The sequence below is a fragment of the Lasioglossum baleicum genome, chromosome 14 (assembly GCF_051020765.1).
Source record: "Lasioglossum baleicum chromosome 14, iyLasBale1, whole genome shotgun sequence".
Classification (NCBI taxonomy): Eukaryota; Metazoa; Arthropoda; class Insecta; order Hymenoptera; family Halictidae; genus Lasioglossum; species Lasioglossum baleicum.
Window position 1 is genome coordinate 4,836,609 of NC_134942.1, and position 23,349 is coordinate 4,859,957.

The 23,349-nt window shown below is 44.0% G+C and overlaps 1 protein-coding gene across 10 annotated transcripts in view; it reads left to right on the forward strand.

Moving 5' to 3' along the window:
• Siz (Brefeldin-resistant Arf-GEF family protein schizo) overlaps positions 1–23,349 on the forward strand; it is an 86,790-nt gene that overhangs the window by 57,341 nt on the left and 6,100 nt on the right. For 4 of the 10 annotated variants that reach the window (XM_076438003.1, XM_076438009.1, XM_076438008.1 and 1 more), the window contains 6 exons: positions 16,064–16,453; positions 17,461–18,040; positions 19,396–19,755; positions 20,492–20,865; positions 21,965–22,620; positions 22,695–23,036. In XM_076438003.1, the coding sequence (XP_076294118.1) occupies positions 16,064–16,453; positions 17,461–18,040; positions 19,396–19,755; positions 20,492–20,865; positions 21,965–22,620; positions 22,695–23,036 (2,702 nt within the window). Of the gene's footprint in view, positions 1–22; positions 728–4,587; positions 12,471–16,063; positions 16,454–17,460; positions 18,041–19,395; positions 19,756–20,491; positions 20,866–21,964; positions 22,621–22,694; positions 23,037–23,349 lie in introns of those variants that run through there. The other 6 variants (XM_076438007.1, XM_076438006.1, XM_076438005.1 and 3 more) reach the window with 4 other exon arrangements.

A 23,349-nucleotide genomic window follows, 5' to 3' on the forward strand; every position in this document is an offset into this window, starting at 1 on the left:
TGAATGTGATCTGTTAGTTCTCAAAGAAAATTGCTGTTGCTATGAAAGGTTCCATTAAAAAGTGTATAGCCATGTACCGTAGATTTTTCAAAATTATGCAATAATCGCCGGTCGGTAATGTGTTAAATTACGACCACTCATTTCTGTCGTAAATGCACCAAATCCGCAGTCTTTTGATTACAAAAAGAAAGGCGTAACATTCGTTAGTTAAAATCTTCGTCGCGAGTTTGGAATACGGCAAGGGGTTAAAGCTGCGGTGCGAAGATCGATCGGAACGAACGTCGACGATCCAGCAACGACAGTCGGGGGATCTAAAGCTGCTTTGTCCCTTGGAAACAGGTCCGTTGGGTACCGAAACGTACCTCGGATAATCGGACGCATCGGACATCGGCGTAGAAACTTCGAAACGAAAGAGTACCGACGCGGAGGAGGCGGCTGTTCGTCAGGAAAATGAACCGGGTGATCGCGAGTGAACACAGTGAGATCGTGTCCGGCGATTGCGATCGCGATCGGTTCGGTGAACAGTGAAAACGACGATGTTCACGATGATCGAGCCCAGGAGCGATAGAGTGCCGGCCGGCCAGAGCAAACATCAATGTTATCAAGTGATAAGGACTACGAGGGTGCATCAGAGTTCAAGGAGCTCCAGGATGGTCACCGTTCAGGAGAAAGTCATCAGGTCTCGACTGCAGTTGGGATACTCGACGCCCACCAACTTCATCAATCGGTATTTATCTGCGATCGGTATCGATTCCAGGGTTTTGTCGGAAGCACGCGCCTTCGGGGCGGGATCGCTCGATCCGATAGGCCGTTTAGCGGCCATTGACTCTTTGCTTCGTAACAAACGACACCGGAACACGGTGATGCGATTCGACGTGCTAGCTGGACAAAACTTTCTTTATGATTACTAATACATCAGCAGAGCACGTCGAAAATTTAAAAGATGTGTTTGGTCAACTTGTATCGATTATATGTGTACGCTCCGAAAATTTCATTGGGCTTGGTTAATTGGTTTACGAGTTATGAACGATCAAAAGTGGTAAAAATTGAAATTTTTCAAGATCTTCGAACGTTTTGCCACTTTTTTAAATTTTTGTTATTGGCCCACTTGAAAAGGTCGTAGAAATCAATTTTTACTATTGTTTTCCACAATTCCATCACAAAAATTTTTCCGTTTATTAGCGTTTGTTGCATACACTACCTTCATAATACATACATTAATTGAGACAGTAAAACGTATTTTCGCCGTTAGTTTCCATTACAAAAATTTGCTTTAGAATATAGAAAAGGCAGTGAAAAACGTATTATATTTTAAAAATATCGATTTACATTAATCAGATATTAGAGCTTTTATGGATCACCTTACAAAATGTAGGAAAATATATGAATTCAAAATGCTTCCACAGTTCTGTCGACAAAAAAGATTTTGGGAGTTTTACGGACAGAGAAATGTTAAATAATATTCATACGACCAGTATCCATTTTTTCCGGAATTACGTTATGAGTTTTGTCCAGCTAATTAACGTTGACCGCAACGATGTATCGTTGGGAACTGGGAAGAGCGTTCCGTAGCCATCTTTATCCATCGATAAGAATGGCTTTTTTCTTGATATCCTCAAGCGATCACCATGTTTAATATTTCCGCTCACCCACAGAAGAAATCTCAATTGGATTAGCCCGTTAAATATTCAGAAATTTTTCAAATTCGCTACACGGTCGCGCAACCAGTGCCTGTCCCAGTTCCCCGCATCTTCCGGAAGATATCTCCCCCCGAACTCTCGAGTTACGGGAACAGCTTCCGGCTATTTTATGGAAATTTTTCATCCGAGAGGAACCCTTTTCATAGTCGGCTCGTCGCTATAACTTATTCACGGTTAATTAGATGCATAAAAGGGAGCCGGGCGTAGGATCTCTCGCTCGTGGATCGCGTTCCCACGCGGCGACCCGAGTCGATCCGATCCGGCCTCTTCGCGAATCTTCCCCTGCTAATCCTTGAGCCGAGTCTGGTCGGGAAACTTTGTCGCCGATACGCGAACAAAGGCCAGAGAGGGATCAGAGTCTTATTGCTAAACCCGGAACACCTAGCGTCGAGTGTTACTGCTCAGTCTCCTATCCCGTAACGACGCCAACAATTTTCCTTTTTCCTCTCTTCCACTCTACTGCAAACGTTCTTATGCAAATTATAATGCGTTCTCCGACCTTTCATTAACACGTTCCGTGCCACGTGTACCCCACCGCGCGATGCTGCACGCTGACATGTTTATTTAATACGCTAAAAACATATATTTCACAACAAGTTCAAAAGAAAGAGGCATTATAAATAAATGTGTCCTTGTCCGAAAGTTTTATTAAACGCGACGTACCCAATTTTGAATTATTAAAAGAGTCTAGCAGAAGAAAGTCACAGATTCTCTGAAAATTATGCATTCTACTATGACTTTAAACAAGGAAGTGCATAAAATTAATTTCACTGTCTTTAACAGTGTTAATTGTTGCGCAAAAACGGCTCATACACTGTGAAATAATATTTCCACCAAAAGAAAAAGGCAACATAAAAAATGCAGCATAAAACAAAGCACATAAGTGTGTTTAATTGTCGCGCAAGAACGACTCAGCACTAAACCTACCACCACCGGTCGGAATGATCGGCTACAGATTTTAGATTTTACAATTAATGAAATTGTAAAAATGATTTCATAAGAATCGGTTGTACAGATATCTTTAGTAGAGCACCTATTACAATAGGAGCCGCACAAAGTCTAAATAAAATCAATCTAGTCATTTTCATAAGGGAAAACGTAGCAGTTACTTTTAAGACTCGGTAGGTTTAGCGTTAACATTCGTTTTTGTTCGAGTGTATCAGTCGAAAATTTATCGAAGACCGTCCACATCGTCCCCGGAGGCGTGGTCCATTTGCCCCGAGTAGGCGTGGTTTGGTTGCCCCCGATTTCAGCGGGGAAGAGGCGAACGTTTCGGGAACGTCGGTCTATTTGGCAATCGACGTGCGTCGGATCGGTATCGACTTCCGAGGAGAGGAAGCGAGAGAGGGAGAAAGAGAGAGAGAGAGAGGAAGAGTGGTTCGTTGGCTTCCGCCGGCCGGAAGAACCGCGCGCACCGTCTCGAATTCATTAAAGGAATTATTAAAGCGTGCTGTGCTACCGGTTCTCTATCCGCGGCGGGTCTCGACTAATTATCATCGAGCAATTAACAACCGTTGATTGCTATTAACGGTGCGCGGAGAGTGTGCCTCGGAACCGACACGATTCCACCTCCGTGAAATAATTTGCTCGGGCGAGGAACGTGACCGCGACCGCGACTGACACCGCCACGACGACCACGAGGCTGCGACCGAACCACCGCCAGCGCCAGAACACGAGGAAAATCGCGGGAAATTTGATTAAACCGGAACACCCGACGCGTTTCCCGCTCTCGTTCGTGTTCTCCATAAATCCGTGGATCTCTGCGAGGCTTTTCGCGCGGGTTATACCGAAACGAGAGCATGAATAATGCAGACGTTCGGTCTGCCGGGTTTTTTCAGCTCGAATCGGCCCCGCGCACCGTTCCTTTGCACCGGGCCGCGCTACGAATAGTAGATTTATTTTCTATTTCCTTTTTACTCGACGTCCGCGCTCCGCTTTTTCAAGCGACGCGTGTCTCCGACCGGTGGAAACTCCGATTCAACCCTTTCGTTCGGCGAAAGACGTCGCGCATTCAGCGAAAAGTCGAGAAACCCTGGAGACCTCGTAATAAGAAAGAAATAACGAGAATCCTTTGAAGCGGCCGGCAATTCCCGCGCAATTCCGTGGCCAGATACAAGTCGAAAATCTCGAGCAAGATTCTCGTTTCGCTCGCACCAATAAAACCTAACGAGTGTCGACGCTCGATTCAGTCGCGAACAATCTCGCCTCGTTTCTCGTCGCCTCGCCTACGATCCTCCATCGAGTCGTCCCTATTTCTTTCTTTTTTTATCAGACTCTGGAAACGCACACCTACCACTCGGTCGTACAACAAACTCGATCGATAAACGGACAGCTTCGGTTCACGGAAACAGAGATAAGTTCTGCCGCACGGAGCCGTCTGCTCTCTCTCTTTCTCGTCGAACGTTTGCTGTTAACGGTCACGATAACGACGCGTCACTATTCATAATCGCGATCCATCGAATGTACATTCTAGCATCTGCTTTCTGCTTCTCCGTTATCGATATTCAGTAAAGAAATTCTCGGACAACGGGTTAAAATTAGTTAAAAAGAACGCTATTTAATTTTTAAAGAGTCACATGGAGGGCTAAATTATTCAAACTTGGCCGCTACCTAACACGTTTTAGGGCTATTGGTTTAAAAAGTAACGGCCAAGTTTGAATAATTTAGCCCTTCATGTGACTCTTTAAAAATTAAATAGCGTTCTTTTTAACTAATTTTTACAAATGCTTTTTTCAGTATTGCAAGAGGTATTTCTAAGCTACCGAACTTGGCCGTATTTTCTTTGATCTCACAACTTTTTACGGCCATAAGAACTTGGCTCCTGTTTACAGAATATTTTTGTTGGGATTTCTTTTTCCCCAACCTAATATTTTGTGGACAGGGGTTGGGGGGGGGGGGGGGTCGCGGCGGCACACTTTCAAGATCGAAGGTCCGTTTCCGTTGTCCCGGGGTCAATCCGGAGATTGTTGCTGGTTGCCCCCGCGCCTGCTGCGAAATTACGACGGCGGTGTTCCATCTGCGAGGAGGGTAGGTCTTACAGGAAACCGAACTATGTACCTGCCGGCAAAGGACGGTTCCGAGATCCTGCTCCGACGTAACAATGCGAGCTACCTATGGAACCCCGAACCGGATGAGCCTCTATCCGAGAAAAGAGAAGCAAACCGTGCGAGGAACGCGAGCGAGTCGAGGGACGTTGCGTTTCTCGATACATACGGATGGTACGCGCGTTTCGAGGGCGGCCATTGTCTCTCCTCGTCTCTCTCTCTCTCTCTCTCTCTCTCTCTCTCTCTCTCTCGCTCGCGCGCTCGCTCTTCATCGTAGGAGAAGAAATAAATTGAAGTCCGGGTGGCATCAAAGCCTCGCAAGAGCCTGAACATCTGCCCGTCGGGTGTTTCGGGACTCGTGCCGCTGCGTAGTATGGTGCACGCGTGCTCGAGGCACACAACACACATGAACCGACGCACACGTGCGAACTCTTGCCGTAAAGTGCCTCGGAACATGCACCTGGCTTCGTGTTTTTTCCACCGCGGCTGGTAGAACGCCCCTCTCTCTCTCTCTCTCTCTTTCTCTTTTATTTTCTTTCTCGCTGCGCGTCGTCAATGGTACACTTTGCGAGAATACTGTTCTGGGAAACATTTACGCCACCTCCCTAGCAATTGCCGCTGTCCTTAACCCTTAGACTGCCGGCATTTTTCCACTAAAAACGTAAGACTTCTTCCGGAATATTTGTACATAGATCGGCTTATTATGTCGCGTGGAGTACTCCAGATTTTAGCTGGCTCCGATCCACGTCAAATTTCGAGATACGGTACTTATTGTGAGTCGAATAAATTTTTTATATGGCAATGCAAATTATTAAGAAAGAAACTAAAGGCTGTTCTTTACTTTACCGGACTCGACATGTGTGCCTTTCTCTTACGAATTATGATTATCTCGTTAACTATCAGATTTGGGACATGTGGAGGTCAATATATTTTTACGGAGAATTCGATGGTCCATCGAGTCATGATACAGAAAGTCGGTGTTTCCATTAACCCGGCGTTAAAAAAAGCTGTACAATGCTGCGTTTTAATTAAAGTTACCGCGCTAACTCGTCGCGATATGAAGAAAATTGTAAACATGTGTTAAATTGATCGGAAATCAACGTAAAAAGGAATGAAATTTATCGGACAATCGATTTATTAAACATTGTATCGGAACCTTTGATGAATCCAGCACCGAACGCCGCCGCTGTCCTATCGTCGCGACCTGGGTACCTCGACGGAGAGGTCGAGGGAAAAGTTTCCGAGGAAAATCCCCGAGGGGTATCGAAACACGAAAAGTGGCGAGAGGCGAAAGTGAGCGTCGCGGGCGATCATCATCGCCGGGTTTCCCGTCTCGACGGAAAATTGTCGGGTCGAAACAAAAAGGCGGGTCGCCCCGGTCTCGTCGAGCCTGTGCTCTCGATAAATCCTCGCGCTGACGGTGCCGCGCCCGGCGACTTCTATTGTGCTACGGCGACAAGCGGCGTTTGACTCGGACGCGACGCCCGCGCTCAGGCAGAGCTTGAGACAATGAACGACGCCCGAAGGGTTGAAAGAGATAGTCTAGGGCGGGGGGAGGGAGGGGCAGAAGCCACTCGTTCGTTCCGACCAAGACAAAACCCTCAGACGCGAGCTGGTACCAGTACCGGGAGCGAGCGCGGGTTTCAGGTGAAGCGCATCAGCTGCCACTTGGACACGCGCCATAGAAACCTCCGCTGTGTTTCCGTCCTCCAGACTTTTTCCTTTCTTCCTGCCTTTCCTTCCTCCTTCCTGCCACATCTTTCCTCCCAACCTTTCTTCTTCTTCTTCTTTTTTTTTTTCATTTTTCTCTGTCCCCCTCTAGCGGGCTCTCTCGAGTGGAATAGACTCGCGCGCCGCGCCGCCGGTCCTCCACAATTATTCTTTACGATCTTTCGTTGATTACGAGGGCAACGTTGTTTCGAGTCACGATGCGCCATGCACATTTTTATTACCAGCGCGGACAACGAGATTTCCAGTCGCGTTCGTTTATTCTTCCCGCTAACGAGGGCTGACCTCCTCCGGGTTCCACGGATTCTTCTGGTTCCGCGTTCTTCGAGCTCGCAAAATTCTAGATACCAAACGTGCAGTAGGCGTTCAACCCTTTGGACTCGAAGCAATTTTAATGCGTAAATCAAGACAGTTCTCCCAACCCTGATCAGTTTTATTGTATGTAATCACTAGACTGCGGATCTTTATGCATTTATGGAAAAATTGAGCAGATGAAATACAAAATTGTTGGAAAATTTTTCAAATTGAAGATGTCGATACAGTGCTACCTCGGTGTATGACCTTAATCCGTTCCACAGATGTTTGGACTATAAAAAAACTATTAAACCATAGAAAAGAAACTAGAATGAATTAATAGAAGAGAGCAAAGCCAAAGAAGCGCAAGGGCTTTGATCGTTAGCGTTAGAAAAAGAAGGTAGCGCAGTGAGTGTAGCTCAAGCAGAATTATAGCGTTAAACAAGGATTCACCGCTCAAGCAAAGCGGAATATAAGGAAACTATGTACAATGATTTTAATCGCTCAAGCAAAGCGGTAGTTTTATCAGTAGCGCAAAGTGTTAACCGCTTAAGCGAAACGGGAATTCGAAAACTTCAAAAAGTATAAAAAAAGTGTGAAATAAAAAAAAACTGTTTAAAAAGAGAAAAAACGCACTAAAAAGTATAAAATAATTTCCATTTAATTTATGTGAATACACACGAACTTAAGTACAATACATACAATCTTTTCGGAGAGGCGGCGCAAATATATTATTTAAATATAAATATATTAGTATTTAGAAGAATTTAAGGATTTTCGTAATTTCCAGTGTCGACAATTTTCAATTTTGCGCCGCCTCCGAAAAGATTTGTATTGTATTTAAGTTCGTGCGTATTCACATAAATGAAATGGAAATTATTTCATACTTTTTAGTGCGTTTTTTCGAAGTCGGTTTAATTTTTTTTAAAAAAGTTTTTTAATCGTACACATTAATCAATCAATCATGATTAAAATTTCAATCGATTAATGCCCAACTCTGTATAATGTTCACCCTGTATTTACTGGATCGTCCCGTCCGACAGGCTACAGTTCTTTCTCGATTATTTTTCCGCTAGACGTTCGCGGGACGCAGTTTCATCGAGAGACCGAGGCTCGAAGAGCCGGCTTCCAGTCGTTTACCCACCGCGGTACCAGAGAGACCGGGTATTTTTCGCGATATCGCGGCTCGTTACGCGCATCGCGGGATCAACGTCACGTAATTAAATGGCGCCGCGTGCACACGGTACCGGGGGTCCCGGTTAGCTTCAGCCGAGTGCATTCGTCTGCGCTCTCGGCATGCACGGTGAAACGACGCGACTTGACGTTCCCGTTCGCTTCGAAATCGCAATTTTTCGCAATCAAACGCAGCCGCCGTTTATGCTCCGAAGAAAATATTTATAGCAAATTGGGAGAGTAAGATTCTCTCTCGGGTTTCAAAAGAATACGCATTCTCGTTCCTCGAGCCGAGTTGATCCTCTTGATAGGTAACGCGATTCTCTCTCGTGAACTCGCGCGATACACACCGGTGTACAGTTAAATCGTTAACGCGCTCGCTTTAAATACAATTCCGTTCGCCGGCTGCGACTTTTTCCTGCAATTACGTTTCGTTTAAGAAGAACCGTTCCGTCGGGAGAATCGTGCGAATGTGTGATAAAGCCGGGAATGTGTTATAAAGCCTCCTCGTCCCTGGGAAAGCTCGAACCCCTCCGGAGAAGGATGAAAGAAGAAAGTTCCCGCGGATTCGCCAGACATTCGACTCTCCTCCGGCCGTCTGTCTTCGAAAAATTAACCCTTCCTTCTTCCGTACCGTCCCACAGGGTGTCGAGTTTATGGGAAAAAGTTTTAACTGGAATCAAAATTCCAAAATTTTCTGCATCGATTGCTAGAAATTAAAAAAAATTAAACCGACTTCGAAAAAACGCACGGAAAAAGTTCACTAAAAAGTATGAAACAATTTCCATTTAATCTGTGTGAATACACACGAACTTAAATACTATTACATTATGTATTTAATTAAACAAAATTAACTTAACGAAGTTTTATTAACACGAAGTCGGTGAAAAACTAGATTGACTGTTACTTCCGGACGTTGCACCATCAGATTATGTACTATTTTATCTCGAAGTTTATAAAACTCTTTGAATGGGGTAAAACATTCACTAATGACGATTAGACTGCGGATTTTACGCATTTATGACAAAAATATCATTAAAAATATAATTTAAAAAGCAGTGGACATATTAAAAATATTTAAGAACATCAACGTGTATTAGTTTCAAGAGAAGCATCAAACGTTTACTTGGCTCCTGTATCCTGCAATCAATGCAAACATTTTTGATTTTGATTTTATTTTATGAGCGCGGAATCACGAAGCTACCAGAAAGATGGCAAAAGTTCACCGGACAAAATGGAAAATATTTTGTCACAAATACTTCAATCAATATCGGTGAAAGTTCGTTGCTTGAATAAAAAAGTTGGGTTTCATTTCACCTGAAAATACCGAGCTTACTTTCTTGCCAGTCCAATATGTATTTATAACGAACCGAATACATTTGACGTTCATAACTCGTTGGCGGGGCGTGCGAGGCGGAGAGTTTGTCGGCTCAGCCCCCGACGCGACGGAATCCAATCACCGGTTAACTTTTCCGGGCTCCCGTCGCAGCCTGTAAACTGTAAACGCATTTCGCTTATCCGAAGGCGCATCTCGGCTCGTTACGCAACGAGCCTAATTGACGAGGATTGCATAAGGCGTGGAAGGTTGAGTGTCACGGCCGACGATGCAGCGTATATCGTCATCGTCACCGCCGACCCTGCCATCCTGGCATTCTGCCGCGTACCTGCTGACACACGCGTGAAAACCGATACGCGGTGCTGCTGTTGGTGCACGCGGCTCGAGGGTGAACCACCCTTCCTGCGCCCACGCCATTCGGGAATCAAGGTGTCTCGGGACACCCGGTCCACTAGTCGAGTCATGCTCAACCCTTATGTAGCCAACCAAAATGTATAGATTATTTTAAACCTTTTGTATTTAATACATTTTTTAATGTTTTCGGCGCAACGGTTCGATTGTTTACTACAAATTATAAAGCAACTTTGCTAATTGTCAAACAAGATCAACGTTTCGATCCTAGTTTGGATCTTTTTCAAGATTTATTTGAATCGCGTCTGTAAATTAAATATGTTATACTAATTTAAAAAAAAATCAGAAATATTGAAAGAATGAATGTAACCTTTTGCATTTAACTTATTTCCACAAATTCTCATTTTAACCCGTTGCCTTATTTTAACGAGCCACACTCGTGCCGAAGATTTTAAACAGAGTCCAACAAATATGAATGTGACGCCTTTCTGTTTAAATGAAATGCATTTTGATTCGTTTGTAATCAATAGACTGCGAATTGGAGATTGTCTGTATCGATCGCTATAAATTAATATATCAGCGAGCAAAAAGTGAACATTCAGAGGAATTTTGTACCATCTTTAGAAGAACATTAACGACTTGTTGAGAGAAATGCAGCGAACTGGAGTGAAATAGAATTGCAATATAATTGAAACAGAAACTGAATTGCAACAAACCGGAGTGAAGTAGAAATTTATTTTCTCTCTGAATATGTTAAAAATAGGTTTGAAGATAATATAACAGTGTTTTTGAATTCTTCTAATGTATTTGCTGTTTTACATTACACCAATTCGCTTTCGTCAAACTTGCATAAAATCCGCAACCGGTTCGAAACGTCCGCCGGGAGTCGGACATGGTATTACAACGCGGTAAACTTCTGAACTTGCGATCTGGACGGAACGAGGCTCGTTGTCGGTGGATAGGAGAGTCGTTGAACGAGGTTTCCACGCATCGTTCGTCGCCGGGAAAAAATCGTGAAAGAACCTGCGGCTGGAGCGAAGGAGAATACTCTCCGACACGAAGTTGCGGATAGGAAAGGAGGATGAGTCGAGCAGAGGGGTTGGCTCGGGCTCGAGCGTTCTGCAGGTGCATAAAACATGAGACTGCGATCTCTCTGTTCCACCGTCGTTTCTCGTAAACTTCTAGACCGGGATATTAAAGGGAAAACAAGTTAATCGTGGAACGAATAGCAGCCAGTCATTCGACGGGAGAAACTCGGAACACAACAAATTGTTAACCGTTCCGTCCCGTCCCGTTCCGAACGAGAAAACAGGACTCCGTTTCTTTCGCGCTCCCTTGTGTTCGTCGTTATTTGCCATCCGGACCTTTCTTCCGCATTAACGATAAAACTAGAGACCCGGGGTTGCTCGCGTATTACTAGACAGCGGATTTTATGCATCTATGATAAAAATGAGTGTAGGTGCCGTTTTAAGCAATAGAAACATTACACCAATTTAAAAATACTATTATATCGTTTTCGGCCCGTTAAACACATTAAGAAAGAAAATATATTTCCATTTCGCACCAGTTTCTTGCGATTCAAGTAGAACATTTTTATTTTACTTGTCACAACAAATACAACCAGTATATCTTACTATTTCATACCAGTATTACTATATTTTGCGTTCCATTTAAAAAAAGACTAAAAAGTAGAAAATAAAAAAATATATAAAGAAAGACTTTTAAAAACCACGCTTATATTAACATGCACTATGTAAACAGGAGAAAATCATTTTTTTAGGCATTCGTGACTATAAATGAAAGCGTGGAGCGCCCACGAAGATTACGTCAGTAATAACAATCTCAACAAGTTGTTTGAAAATTTTCTTAAAATACTAACTTCACTAACTTTACTATACTTTATTAAAGTACTATGTGAGTTATGACTAAATCTCACTCTCATGATGGAAAATAGCAACTCTTATATATAAAAGTGTAAAGAGCGCTGTAGCTCTAGGAAACTTTTGAAAATCGCCATGATAGAGAAACAGGTCCCGACCTGGTTAAAAAAAAAAAACAAGATTCCGTCAGTAATAGTTTAGCGCTCCACGCTTTCATTTATAGTCACTATGCCTAAAAGATGCCTAAAAAAGTTATTTTCTCCGTTTTTAGTGCATTTTAATATAAGCGTGGTTTTTAAGAAGTATTTCTTTACATATTTCTGTAAAATGAAGATGACTTTATAGAAATTTCGGCCACTGTAGCACGCGTTGTAAAGCCTGTAAGAAAGTTGTGCCGAAGAGGGTGCTCCGCCTTTAAAATCAGGTAATGCTCACACGATTAACCGTCCGAGTGCCGTGGCAGCGGAGAGGAGAGAAGAGGAGAGCACGAGGACGAGGTTAAAATCGATTCCGGTGCAGAAGGTTGCTCACCACTGTCGAGGCCGGTGTGCACGTGCTCTTTCTCTCTCTCTCTTTTCGCGCGCTTTCTCACCCCTCTTCCCGACACGGTCTTGTTCACTGATTTCCGATCCTCGCGTCGAGGACGAAGAATGCCTCTGGCTGCCAGCTGCTCGCTCGAACCTTCCTCTCGATCGGGCCGCTCCGACGGAGCGGAGACAATCGAGATCGGCAGAACCACGCGATCCTCCGCGCTGTTCGCATCGGCGCTCTCGCGATCCTCGGCGAGTTATACCAACAGTGTTCCCGAAACGATTTCGCGATCGAAAAAGTTCGAGGAATAACCGGGCGTCGTGACATGAGCAGAGGATTTACGGTGGTTTCGCGGTGACAGTCTCGACGTCGAAGGTTCCGGGGGTCGCAGAACGATCGACATGGTGGTTCGTGTTCCCGGATTTCTCACGGGGTATGTAGTTCGTATGGGGGTGAGTTTCGTGCGATGATTCATCGCGTGATTCACGATCGCGTTGCAAGCACACGTTCGTTTAACACGGTGATCGCTGACAGGCTGTGAATTCCTGTTTTTTCGGACAGTGGCGGGAAAACGAGCGCTTGAGCGAGCTTTTTCTCCGTTGTACACCTCGATCGATGTCTAAGGGTGGATTTATAGTGGAGCTGCGAGCATCGATGATAGCGGCGCGGTGAAAAGAAACCAACATCCGTGACAACATTTCGACACATACTAATGAAAAAGTACATGTGTATTTTCTTTTTTTTTCACCGCACAGCTCACCTCGCTGCTGCACTATAAATCCACCCTTATTACTTTTACGGAGCGCGGTGTTGTTCACTCGACACCGAAATCTATCCGGCCAGTGGCGCGTGTCTCGTTGTTAATATTGTTATTATTATCATTATATTTATTATTAGACTGCGGATCTTTATGCATTTATAGCAAAATTGAGTAGACGAAATTCAAAATTGTTGGAAAATTCGAAAAATGGAATAGGGTAAACTGTGCAATGATTGGCACCCTAAGCCAAAATCGTAGTAAAAATCTTTCTATCCTCTTTTGAAATGTTTAAACGAGGCTAACTTGCTATTATTATAAGCTAATAGAGATTTTTATAAAATATGTTCAGTGAATAACAATCGTAAGACAAATAGTACAGTCATTGGCACAGTAAGACGTAAACGTTGAACAGGCTCTATTTGTTTTATAGTTAAACATATACGCACTTGTTACATCTGTAGAACAGTCCAAAATTAAGTTACAAGGCGATAAAGTGTACTTACTCGTAACGAAAATTTTAATAAAACACTATTTTACTCTGCACTGTGGTCATACGTCGGTCTTACTGGATGTACCAGCGTTGCTAACAGTCATATGTGGAACTCTGTTATGAAAATTTACAACGTTGCTTTGAAATATAAATAAGAAGCAATATAAAATGATTTTCTATACCTGGAATTCTTAATATTTGCCGTTTAAATCAAAAGTGCCAATAACCACTGCAGTGCCAGCAACAGTACAGTTTACCCTATGTCAATCTATAATGCCTGATCTATTAAAATAATTAAGGGAAGAAATAAAATGGAATTTTGTTTCTATTTCTTGCAATCTATACAGACAATTTTTATTTAGCATAAAGATCCGCAGTCTACTGATTAGATACCAACATATTTAAGGATATAAACTTTACAAGCAATATTTTGAATAATGGTACGACAACTTTGAAGAATTGAGAATCACCCTGCAGATCGACAACAACGAAATCGAATTTGATTCCTGTTTGTATAAAATTAATAATATGTACATATTGGATTCTGTTCAGAATCCAGAGTGCAAGGGTTTAACCCCTCGCCGCACCTTTTCTTTTACAGTTACAGTAAATGTATATTTTTTGTTATATTTATTTCAATACTTAAATATCGATAACTAGACTGCGGATTTTATGCATTTATGACAAAAATGGGTACGTGCAATTTAAAACAGTGGCGGTATTAAAAAGATTTAAGGGCACCAGTGTATTAGTTTCACCTTAAAAAGGTAATTAAAAGAAGAATGAATTTGTTATTTGGCTCCTGTGTCTTGAAATCAATGCAAACATTTTTTATTTCGCAGTCTATTGATTAGAAACGAATCAAATTTTATTTCATCTAAAATGAAACGCTCATATTTGTTGGACTTTGTTCAAAAACCCACGAGTCTGGCTCGTCAAAATACGGCGAAGGGTTAAATGGAATAATAGACTCCGACACCTGGCAGAGCCAGCGTGGACCGTGCGAGTAACTTTCACTCGGCGGAAAATCGATGAGAAAATCAGTCCGGCCGCGTGGGAAGTGTCGGGTAAAATAGAAAAGCGAAATAGGGGAGATCGTGGAATAATAACAACGGTGTTCGGAGCGTCGAAGAATGATTTTGCCGAGCGGCGACGCGACGCGGCTGCGAAACTCGTGGAAACGCGTGAAACGAACGTCCGAGCGAGTTTGCAGGTCAGGAAGTGCATTTCGGTGGAAATCGTAGGCCTATCTGCCGCGATAAGTGAAATCTCCGGAAATCACGTTTGGCAATCACGCGCCGAGCGGATATTGAATAAAGCGGGCCGGCCGGTCGCCTAGCGGCGCGCGCTGCTGCCCCCGGAATAACAAACGAAAAACAAGATAAATCCGCGAGATTGCATCGCGAATTGCACCGCGTGGCGGCGCGACTTCGCCAGCGATTTTTAATTGCCCCTCGTTGCACTATGCTCGGGAACAAGGGCACGCGCTCCCGCGCACCTTATCGTTCTACCGCGAGCTCGTTATCGTTGACGGGGGCGGGCGCCCGAAGAAATACTCCAAAACGATGCTTCCATTTATATCTAGGTGCACGGTAGTGCACCAGCCAAGTTCTTGCACTACCTCCTTTTACACGAAACAACTTAGCCGTTTTTTAGAGGCTTATAACTCGACACTGGAGGCAGATGGAGAGATGTAATTTCGTACACTTGTTAAATGCTATCATGTCTCAATATTGACAAAACATTAATCTTCCAACATTAGTAGGTTCCGAGATATAGGACCTCAAAAATCGCTAAATTTGTCACTGACTGACTGACTGACTGACTGACTGACAGATCATCAAAACCTGTTGGGTACTTCCCATTGACCTACAAGCTTGAAATTTGGTACATAGGTCCACCATAACAAACACTCAAAGGAATAATTATCAAAGTTTGAAATTTTACACCTTAAAGGGGTTGTATTTAAAAAAAAAAAAACGAAATAGGTTATGTATGGAGAAAATGAAATATGCCGCTTTTCCCATAAGGAACCGTGTAAATTCCGGAAAGAATCATCTGCTCTCTTCAAACGTTCGTATAGCGCCATTCGAGGTAGTGGCAAAAAGCTCAAACTGGTAGATTACAATAAGGTAGAAAATGACACTAAAATTATAACAGAAAAAATCTAGGTAAAGTTGGGTTCTAATTCGCCGGCAGAGTGTTAATCTTTGATACCTACTTGATAATTGATGAAATTTCAACAAAAATTGATGAAATCCCAACAAAAACATTCTGTAAACAGGAGCCAAGTTCTTGTGGCCGTAAAAAGTTGTGAGATCAAACAGAATACGGCCAAGTTCGTTAGCTTAGAAAAATACAAATAAAAATTAGTTAAAAAGAACGCTATTTAATTTTTAAAGAGTCACATGGAGGGCTAAATTATTCAAACTTGGCCGCTACCTAACACGTTTTAGGGCCATTGGTTTAACCAGTAACGGCCGAGTTTGATAAATTACGTATAAATATACATATACATATAAATATACATATAAATTACGCTTCGTAAACAGAAAAATAGGACTTTTGAGGTCGATAGCGTCCTAGATCGATCTTTTATCTAGCGTTTTTGACTACTGAAAAACCCGATTTTTGTATTATCAAGAAATGAGAAGGCGAATCCCGCACCCTTGCAATGCTGGAAACGAGTCTACCATCTTAACGCATGTTTACGTACATTAATGCTGGTTCGGTTGATCGATATCCGAGTGAAAAGGTGCGTTTTGTCTGTCCGTAGTTTCCCGTCGAAGATGGAGAGGCCGTCGCAGCACAGCTCGAACGCGAGCCAGGTGCACAGCGGTGGTATGCACGGTGTGTACTCGTCCGGCAGCCAAACATCCCTGACGGCGTCGTACATCACGGGCCAGTCGTACATACAGAGTCAGAATTACGGGCACGGGCATGGACACGGGCATGGGCATGGACACGGGGGCCATGGTCCGTACTCGTCGTCCTCGAACGTGCGGGTGTACTCGCATGGGGGTTACAACCAGCCGCAAAGCTACGGAACGATGGTCCAGGGATACGGTGGCCAGCCTCAGCCGGCCCCATCCTACCAACAGAATCACCTGAAGAAAGGACCCGCGAGGAACGGGGATGTGCTGAAGAGATGCCGGCTGCAGACTGCGTAAGTTCACCGGAAAGATTCTCCTTATCGTTAGCGTGCTTGTCTCTTTCTGTCTCCTATCATGGTTAACGCTAAAACGGCCCACAGACAACACAGACAATTTGAAAGACTAGATATTCATTTGTGCCCACGAACGAGCGCAGACGTACAGCAAATTGTACGAAATCGTATCACAGCCTCGCACTTGTGGTAACATTACTTCTTCGAAAACGAAGAACTTATTTCTAACATGAACTTATTACAAGAATTATTAGGGTCTGGTCGGATGTATCCGGCCGGAAATATTCTAGTATGAACAGACCCTTATACGTAGGATGAAAACCAGCAGATTTCAAGAATTATTTAAGAAAGAACGAGGATGTTTTCCACTTCCTGTTGGGATTAGTTCGCCGTAAAATTACAAAACAAACTACAAATATGAGAGAAACTTATTAGGCCACTGGAAGTTCCTACGAAGATCTTCACAATTTTCTTTTTTGATACTTGTAGAGTTGCTATCGGACGTGCTTCTTTTAATTTTTGCGAGAAACCTGTTGTACGTCCAACCGCGTCGTTCTACAAGTTGTAGAACCGCGCCACACGTTGCAATTGTCTTTCGGACGGTTGGAGCAACTTAACACTTTACCTACCGGAAGCCTATTAATAGGATTTTCAATAATTTTGCTGTACCAAAAGAAAGCATAGAAATTTTCTGTTACATTGCAATCTTAAATGAAACTATTAGATCACGTTATTGAGGGTGTCTTGTTAGTTCACTATGAAAATTGCTGTTACTATTGATGGTTCCATTAAAAAGTGTTTAGCCATGAACCGTAGATTTTTCGAAATTAAGCAATAATCACCGGTCGGTAACGTGTTAATTTGTACGATTTGTTGTACGATGAATTGCATCGTCTGTGGGTCGTTTAATAAACAACCCGATACCAGTTGTCGCGTGTACGATAGAATATTTGCGATAGGTACACGGCGGTTTGTAAAACTCGGGGAATTTGTTGTGGTTGGAGCAGGTACGAGTTGTCGCAGGACCTGCTGGACAAGCAGATCGAGATGCTGGAGCGGAAGTACGGGGGCGTGAAGGCGCGGAACGCGGCGCTGACGATCCAGCGGGCGTTCCGCAGGTACACGTTGCTGAAGAAGTTCGCGGCGATCACGGCGATGGCGAAGGCGGAGAAGAGGCTCAGTCGGAAGCTGCAGGAGCCTACGGAACGTGGTTCGGTGGCGAGCCAGCTTCAGCACGAGCACGTGCACGGTCACGAGCACGAGAGGATGGTACATCACAGTCAGATCTACATACAGCTGCCGCAAACGGCTAACAGGCCGATGCCAATCAGAAGCATGTCCCTTAGGGAGAGGAGGCACGTGGAGAACTCGCAGTCGCCCATGCCGAGGAGCCAGAGCGGCAGGTGCGAGGTACAGATTACAGGTGCCGGTCATCAGCACGCGAACCATAATATCCATCAGACCGGCAGGCACACGCCTTCACTCGCGCCCAGCCCCTGCAACAGACATCAACAGTTGCCCCCGAGCCCCTGCTGGGAGTCCAGCTCGCAAGAAAGCGGCTCCAGCATCCACTACTATAATCCCCAGGTGATTAAGCTTTTCTCCACCCAGGCTTCGATAAATTGCCGCAGCTGCTTGATTAGATATTTCTCGCTGCTGATGCCGAATCGACCGAACGAACAGACTTTCGCGAGTAGAGTGGAAACCCTTTCGGAGAGGGCAAGCCCGCGTTATGATACAGAGTGGCGGCATAAACAACGAAACCAAAATACAATTTAAACCATTCAGTAATTAACAATCTTTACGCCAGACGGTGCGAGAGGAGAACAAATTTTTAAATTAAAATATACAGAGGGTGTCCCTAGTAACACTTTTCACGATTTTTCAAGTACTTGCGATATAATCTGACGAGAAAGAGATACAGTCGGTGTACACAGTATTCGTACACATTAAAAAAAACAAATTACTTTTTCAAAATTGGACAAATTGATATAATTGATATAATACCTCGCACAATACTTAAATGTTTAGTAATTGATTAGATACTAACATATGTAGTAATGTGAACAATATTTTGAATAATGGTACAGCAATTTTTAGTGGCGCCTCAGAGTCGCCACTCGAGTGCTAGAGGGTTAATTGAAAAATCGTGAAAAGTATTACGTGGGACACCCTGTATATTCTGGTCGCTACCCTTAATTCTCTGAACGAACGATTCACTCACGCTTTTCTGGAAAGCTATATCAAACATTTTCAGTTTCTATATGACATCTGAAAACTCAGGGATATGGACGACAAAACGCTAGAAAATTATTGTACCAGTCTTCAGTCTATACTTTCGGTCGAAAATGGATCAGACATAAACGCGAACGATCTTCAAGAAGATCTGCAGCTATCATAAGTTTGTTCTGTCCGTGACCTTGGATGACCTTGAGTAATTATAGCCACCGAATTCGTGATGAAAGGGACTATCATTGTAGATGTTTGAAAAAGGGTGGTCCCATTTAAAAACATGAAGGTGACCTTGATATCTCTAAAAGAAATTCAACGAAATCAAAAATTTTTATGGTATCGTCTGAGCCCCATTTTACCATTCGACTTTGTCCTTCTGACATTTAATGTATCTTTCAAAACAACAAAGATATTGGAGGTGATAACTAGACTGCGGATCTTTATGCAAAATAAAAAATTTTCGTGTGGATTCCAAGACACACGGAAGTCAAATAATAATATCTTTCTTGTTTTAATTATTTTATTTAGCTGAAACTAATACGATGATGTTTTTAAATTTTTTAAATTTGTCCACTGCTTTAAATTCTATGCACCACAGTTTTTGTTATAAATGCATAAAATCCGCAGTCTAGTGATAACGTTAGGGTGACTCCAGAGTCTGGGAAAATGAAAACTATGGCAATTAATAGAATCCGTTTCGCGATCGACAGGAAGCGCTCTGCGGTCTCAGGCAGGAGACACCCCCGCGAGACCTGCTGCGAACGCCGTGCACGTCTCCATCGACGCCGCACAACCTTCAAACACCGGGGCCGCAGAACTGGAGTTCATCGTCGCACCTGGGTTCCACCGGCAGGTCGAGAGGCTCGGCGAAGAAGGTGCCACCGGAAGTGCCGAAGAGAACGTCATCCATCACCTCCAGATCTATGGAACCTCGTCACAACGGTCTCAGCAAAAGCGTCGAGAACGGGAGCTTGAGCTCGGTGCAGAGCTCCGGCAGTGATTCCACCAACTGCGAGAGCTCCGAGGGCGACGCCCAGAGAGGATCGCCCGTCTGGAAGCACAAAGGCATAGTGAGTCTCTCTTTTCCATAGAGCAGGCTTCCCCAAACTATGCTCCCCGTAAAGATATTAATAACAAAGCTTTTCTTCTACATTTTGACTGTATTCATTTTACGTATAAATAATTCACGACGTTCGTGTTGGCCCCACAAAACGTCACGCAACAAGAAACAAGTATTTTTCAGTTTTCTAAGATTTATTGATTACGTGTCATTGCTGGACAGCGGATTTTATGCATTTATGAGAAAAATGAGTAGGCGTAATTCGAGACAGTAAAAACATTCGACGGATTGGAAAACACTGTTAGAATATTTTCGACCTATTAAACATATTAGAAAGGAAAATATATTTTTATTTCACCTTAGTTTGTTATAAATAGACTGCAGAACTTTATGCAAAATAAATATTAATTGCATCAACTACAACAAACAAGGGCCAAGTAATAATTTCTTTCATTCTTTAATAATGTTCATAAGCTGCAACTAATACATTGATATTCATAAATTTTTTAAAATTTGTCCGTTGTTTTAAATTGCACCTAGCCATTTTTGTCATAAATCCATAAAATCCGCAGTCTGGTTATAAAACATGTTTTTTTGAATTCGCGCTCCGCGAAATTCGAAGACCGTTAAGATGCTCCTTCAGAGAAAAAGTTTGGGAAATCTTGCCATAGAGAAACACCGCGGTGCACCGATGAGATCCTCCTTTTGCGGTACGATCAACTGACACGTTCTTCTTTCCGTTTCAGTCGAGTTCTCCGGAACACCAGGACTGCGCGAGCCACGCGACAGACTCGACCGCCATGCTGAACAGCGTCAAGGACCTCGGTCACTCGCACGCGAGTTCCGGCTATCAGCTTCCGATGATGGACCACTCGGAGAACATGCCGCAGACCAGCTACAAGGTTTCCGAGACGGTCAGGAAGCGTCAGTACAGAGTCGGCCTAAATCTTTTCAACAAGAAACCGGAGAGGGGCATCAGTTACCTGATCAGGAGAGGCTTCTTGGAGAACAGTCCCCAGGGCGTCGCTAGATTCCTGATCAGCAGGAAGGGATTGTCCAAGCAGATGATCGGGGAGTACCTCGGCAATCTGCAGAACACCTTCAACATGGCTGTGCTAGAGTAAGTACAATTTCCGGTAGCCGGCAGTGAAGCCGGATCAACACTTTTCTCCCACTCTACCTTACTCCTTCGAGAAACGGAGAGGGAGGAGTGGGGTAAGTCTGTTCCCCTCAATTTCCCTTGTCTGGATATACTGATAACTAGACAGCGGATCTTTACGCAAGATAATCATTTTTTCAAGCTGAATTGCGACAAACTGGAGCGAAATAGAAATTGATTTTCCTTGTTATCGACTCTTGTTGTTGACTCTGAGGAAAATATTGCTTACATTATTAGATATGTTGGTATCTAATCTCAATTACTAAACATTTGAGTATTGTACGAGGTATTATATAAATTTCATATCCACCAAATTAAAAAAATCATGAAGAAATGTTTAAGGGAGTCTTTTCCAGCAGACGACGCTCGCGCGTGAGCACTCACACACCGCTAGACCACGTGTACGTACGCGAGAATTGCAAGGGTCCGGGATTCCACTTCTGATTTCTCGATAATTCAAAGAAGGGGTTTTTTAATAGTCAAAATCGCTAGATGAAAGATCAATCTAGGGCGCTGTTTGTCTCAAAAGTCCTTCTCTTACGTTTCCGAGCAATAGTTTTACAATATTCGGCTGCATGTTGCCAGTCGGAGAGGCTAGTACGCCGGCGCGACTGCAGCGCCATCTGACGGGCAACATACAGCCAAATATTGCAAAACCATTGCTCGGAAACGTAAAAGAAGGACTTTTGAGGCAAACAGCGCCCTTTCATCTAGCGATTTTGACTATTAGAAAACCCCGTCTTTGCATTATCGAGAAATCAGAAGTGGAATCCCGGACCCCCTTGCCATCCTCGTGTACGTACACGTGGTCTAGCGGTGTGTGAGTGTACACGCGCGAGCGTCGTCTGTTGGAAACGACCCCTTTAAAGTGTGCAAAGGGTTAATACGTTTAGTGGGTTGAAAATAATATAGCGATATTTTTAACTTCTTCTAATGTGTGTACTATATTTTCAATTACACCTCGTCAATTATGTCATGAATGCATAAAATCCGCTGTCTACCGATAACCGGCGCAAATCGGTGACGTCGACCGGGTGCTAAACCGTCTTGTCGTTCGCAGGTGCTTCTCGCAGGAGCTGGACCTCTCCGGAATGCAGGTAGACGTCGCCCTGAGGAAATTCCAGGCGTACTTCAGGATGCCCGGCGAGGCTCAGAAGATCGAGCGGCTGATGGAGGTGTTCAGCCAGCGGTACTGTCAATGCAATCACGACGTGGTGACCAGACTTCGATCGCCGGACACCGTGTTCGTTCTGGCGTTCGCCATCATCATGTTGAACACCGACCTGCACACGCCTAACTTGAAGCCGGAGCGTAGAATGAGGCTGGAGGATTTCGTGAAGAACCTGAGAGGCATCGACGACTGCGGGGACATCGACAAGGACATCTTGGTGGGGATTTACGAGCGGGTCAAGGAAAACGAGTTCAAGCCAGGCTCGGACCACGTGTCCCAGGTGATGAAGGTCCAAGCAACGATCGTAGGCAAGAAGCCCAACATGGCTTTGCCCCACAGGCGATTAGTATGCTACTGCAGGCTATACGAGATCCCTGACATTCATAAGAAAGAGAGGCCGGGCGTCCATCAACGAGAGGTGTTCCTCTTCAACGATCTGCTGGTCGTCACCAAGATCCTCAGCAAGAAGAAGAACAGCGTCACCTACACCTTCAGACAGAGCTTCCCCCTTTGCGGAATGGTGGTCACGCTCTTCGAAGTTCCTCGTGAGTTGAAACAGTCCCTTCTCTTCTTCTTCTTCATCTTCTTCGATCGACTAACGCTCGTTGTTCGCCAACAGATTATCCGTACGGGATTAGACTCACCCAACGCGTGGATGGCAAAGTATTGGTCACGTTCAACGCGAGGAACGAGCACGACAGGTGCAAGTTCGTCGAAGACCTCAGGGAATCCATCAGCGAAATGGACGAGATGGAGACGTTACGGATCGAGACGGAACTGGAACGACAGAAGAGCAGCAGAAGCGCCAGGGGCGGAGCCGAGAACCGAGACTCCGGCGTCGCGGACGTAGAGATTTGTCCTTGCCCGGGGCCCTGCTCAGACAGATCCGAGACCATCGACATGGACTCGCAGTTGAAACGCTCCGCGCTTAGCAATTCGCTTCTTGACATACACGAACAATGTGTGTAAACTTATTCACTCATTTATCACAGTCAGTTCTATTTACTACCTCGCCGGGAGCCCTGCGATCGGCAGAAAGCATCTCCGTTTACGGGGTAGACACTTGTTTCCATAATTGCAACATTCACATTTCGACAGACATTCTCGTTTCTTGATAATGCGGAGATGGGGGTTATCAGTAATGCAAATTACGCCTCGTAAACGTAAAAATAAAAAATCTTTTAAATCTAGCGCTTTTGACTACTGAAAAACCTGCTGAAAATGTTTGCATTATTGAGAATTGAGCAATTCTTGCAATCCTAGAAACGAGTCTA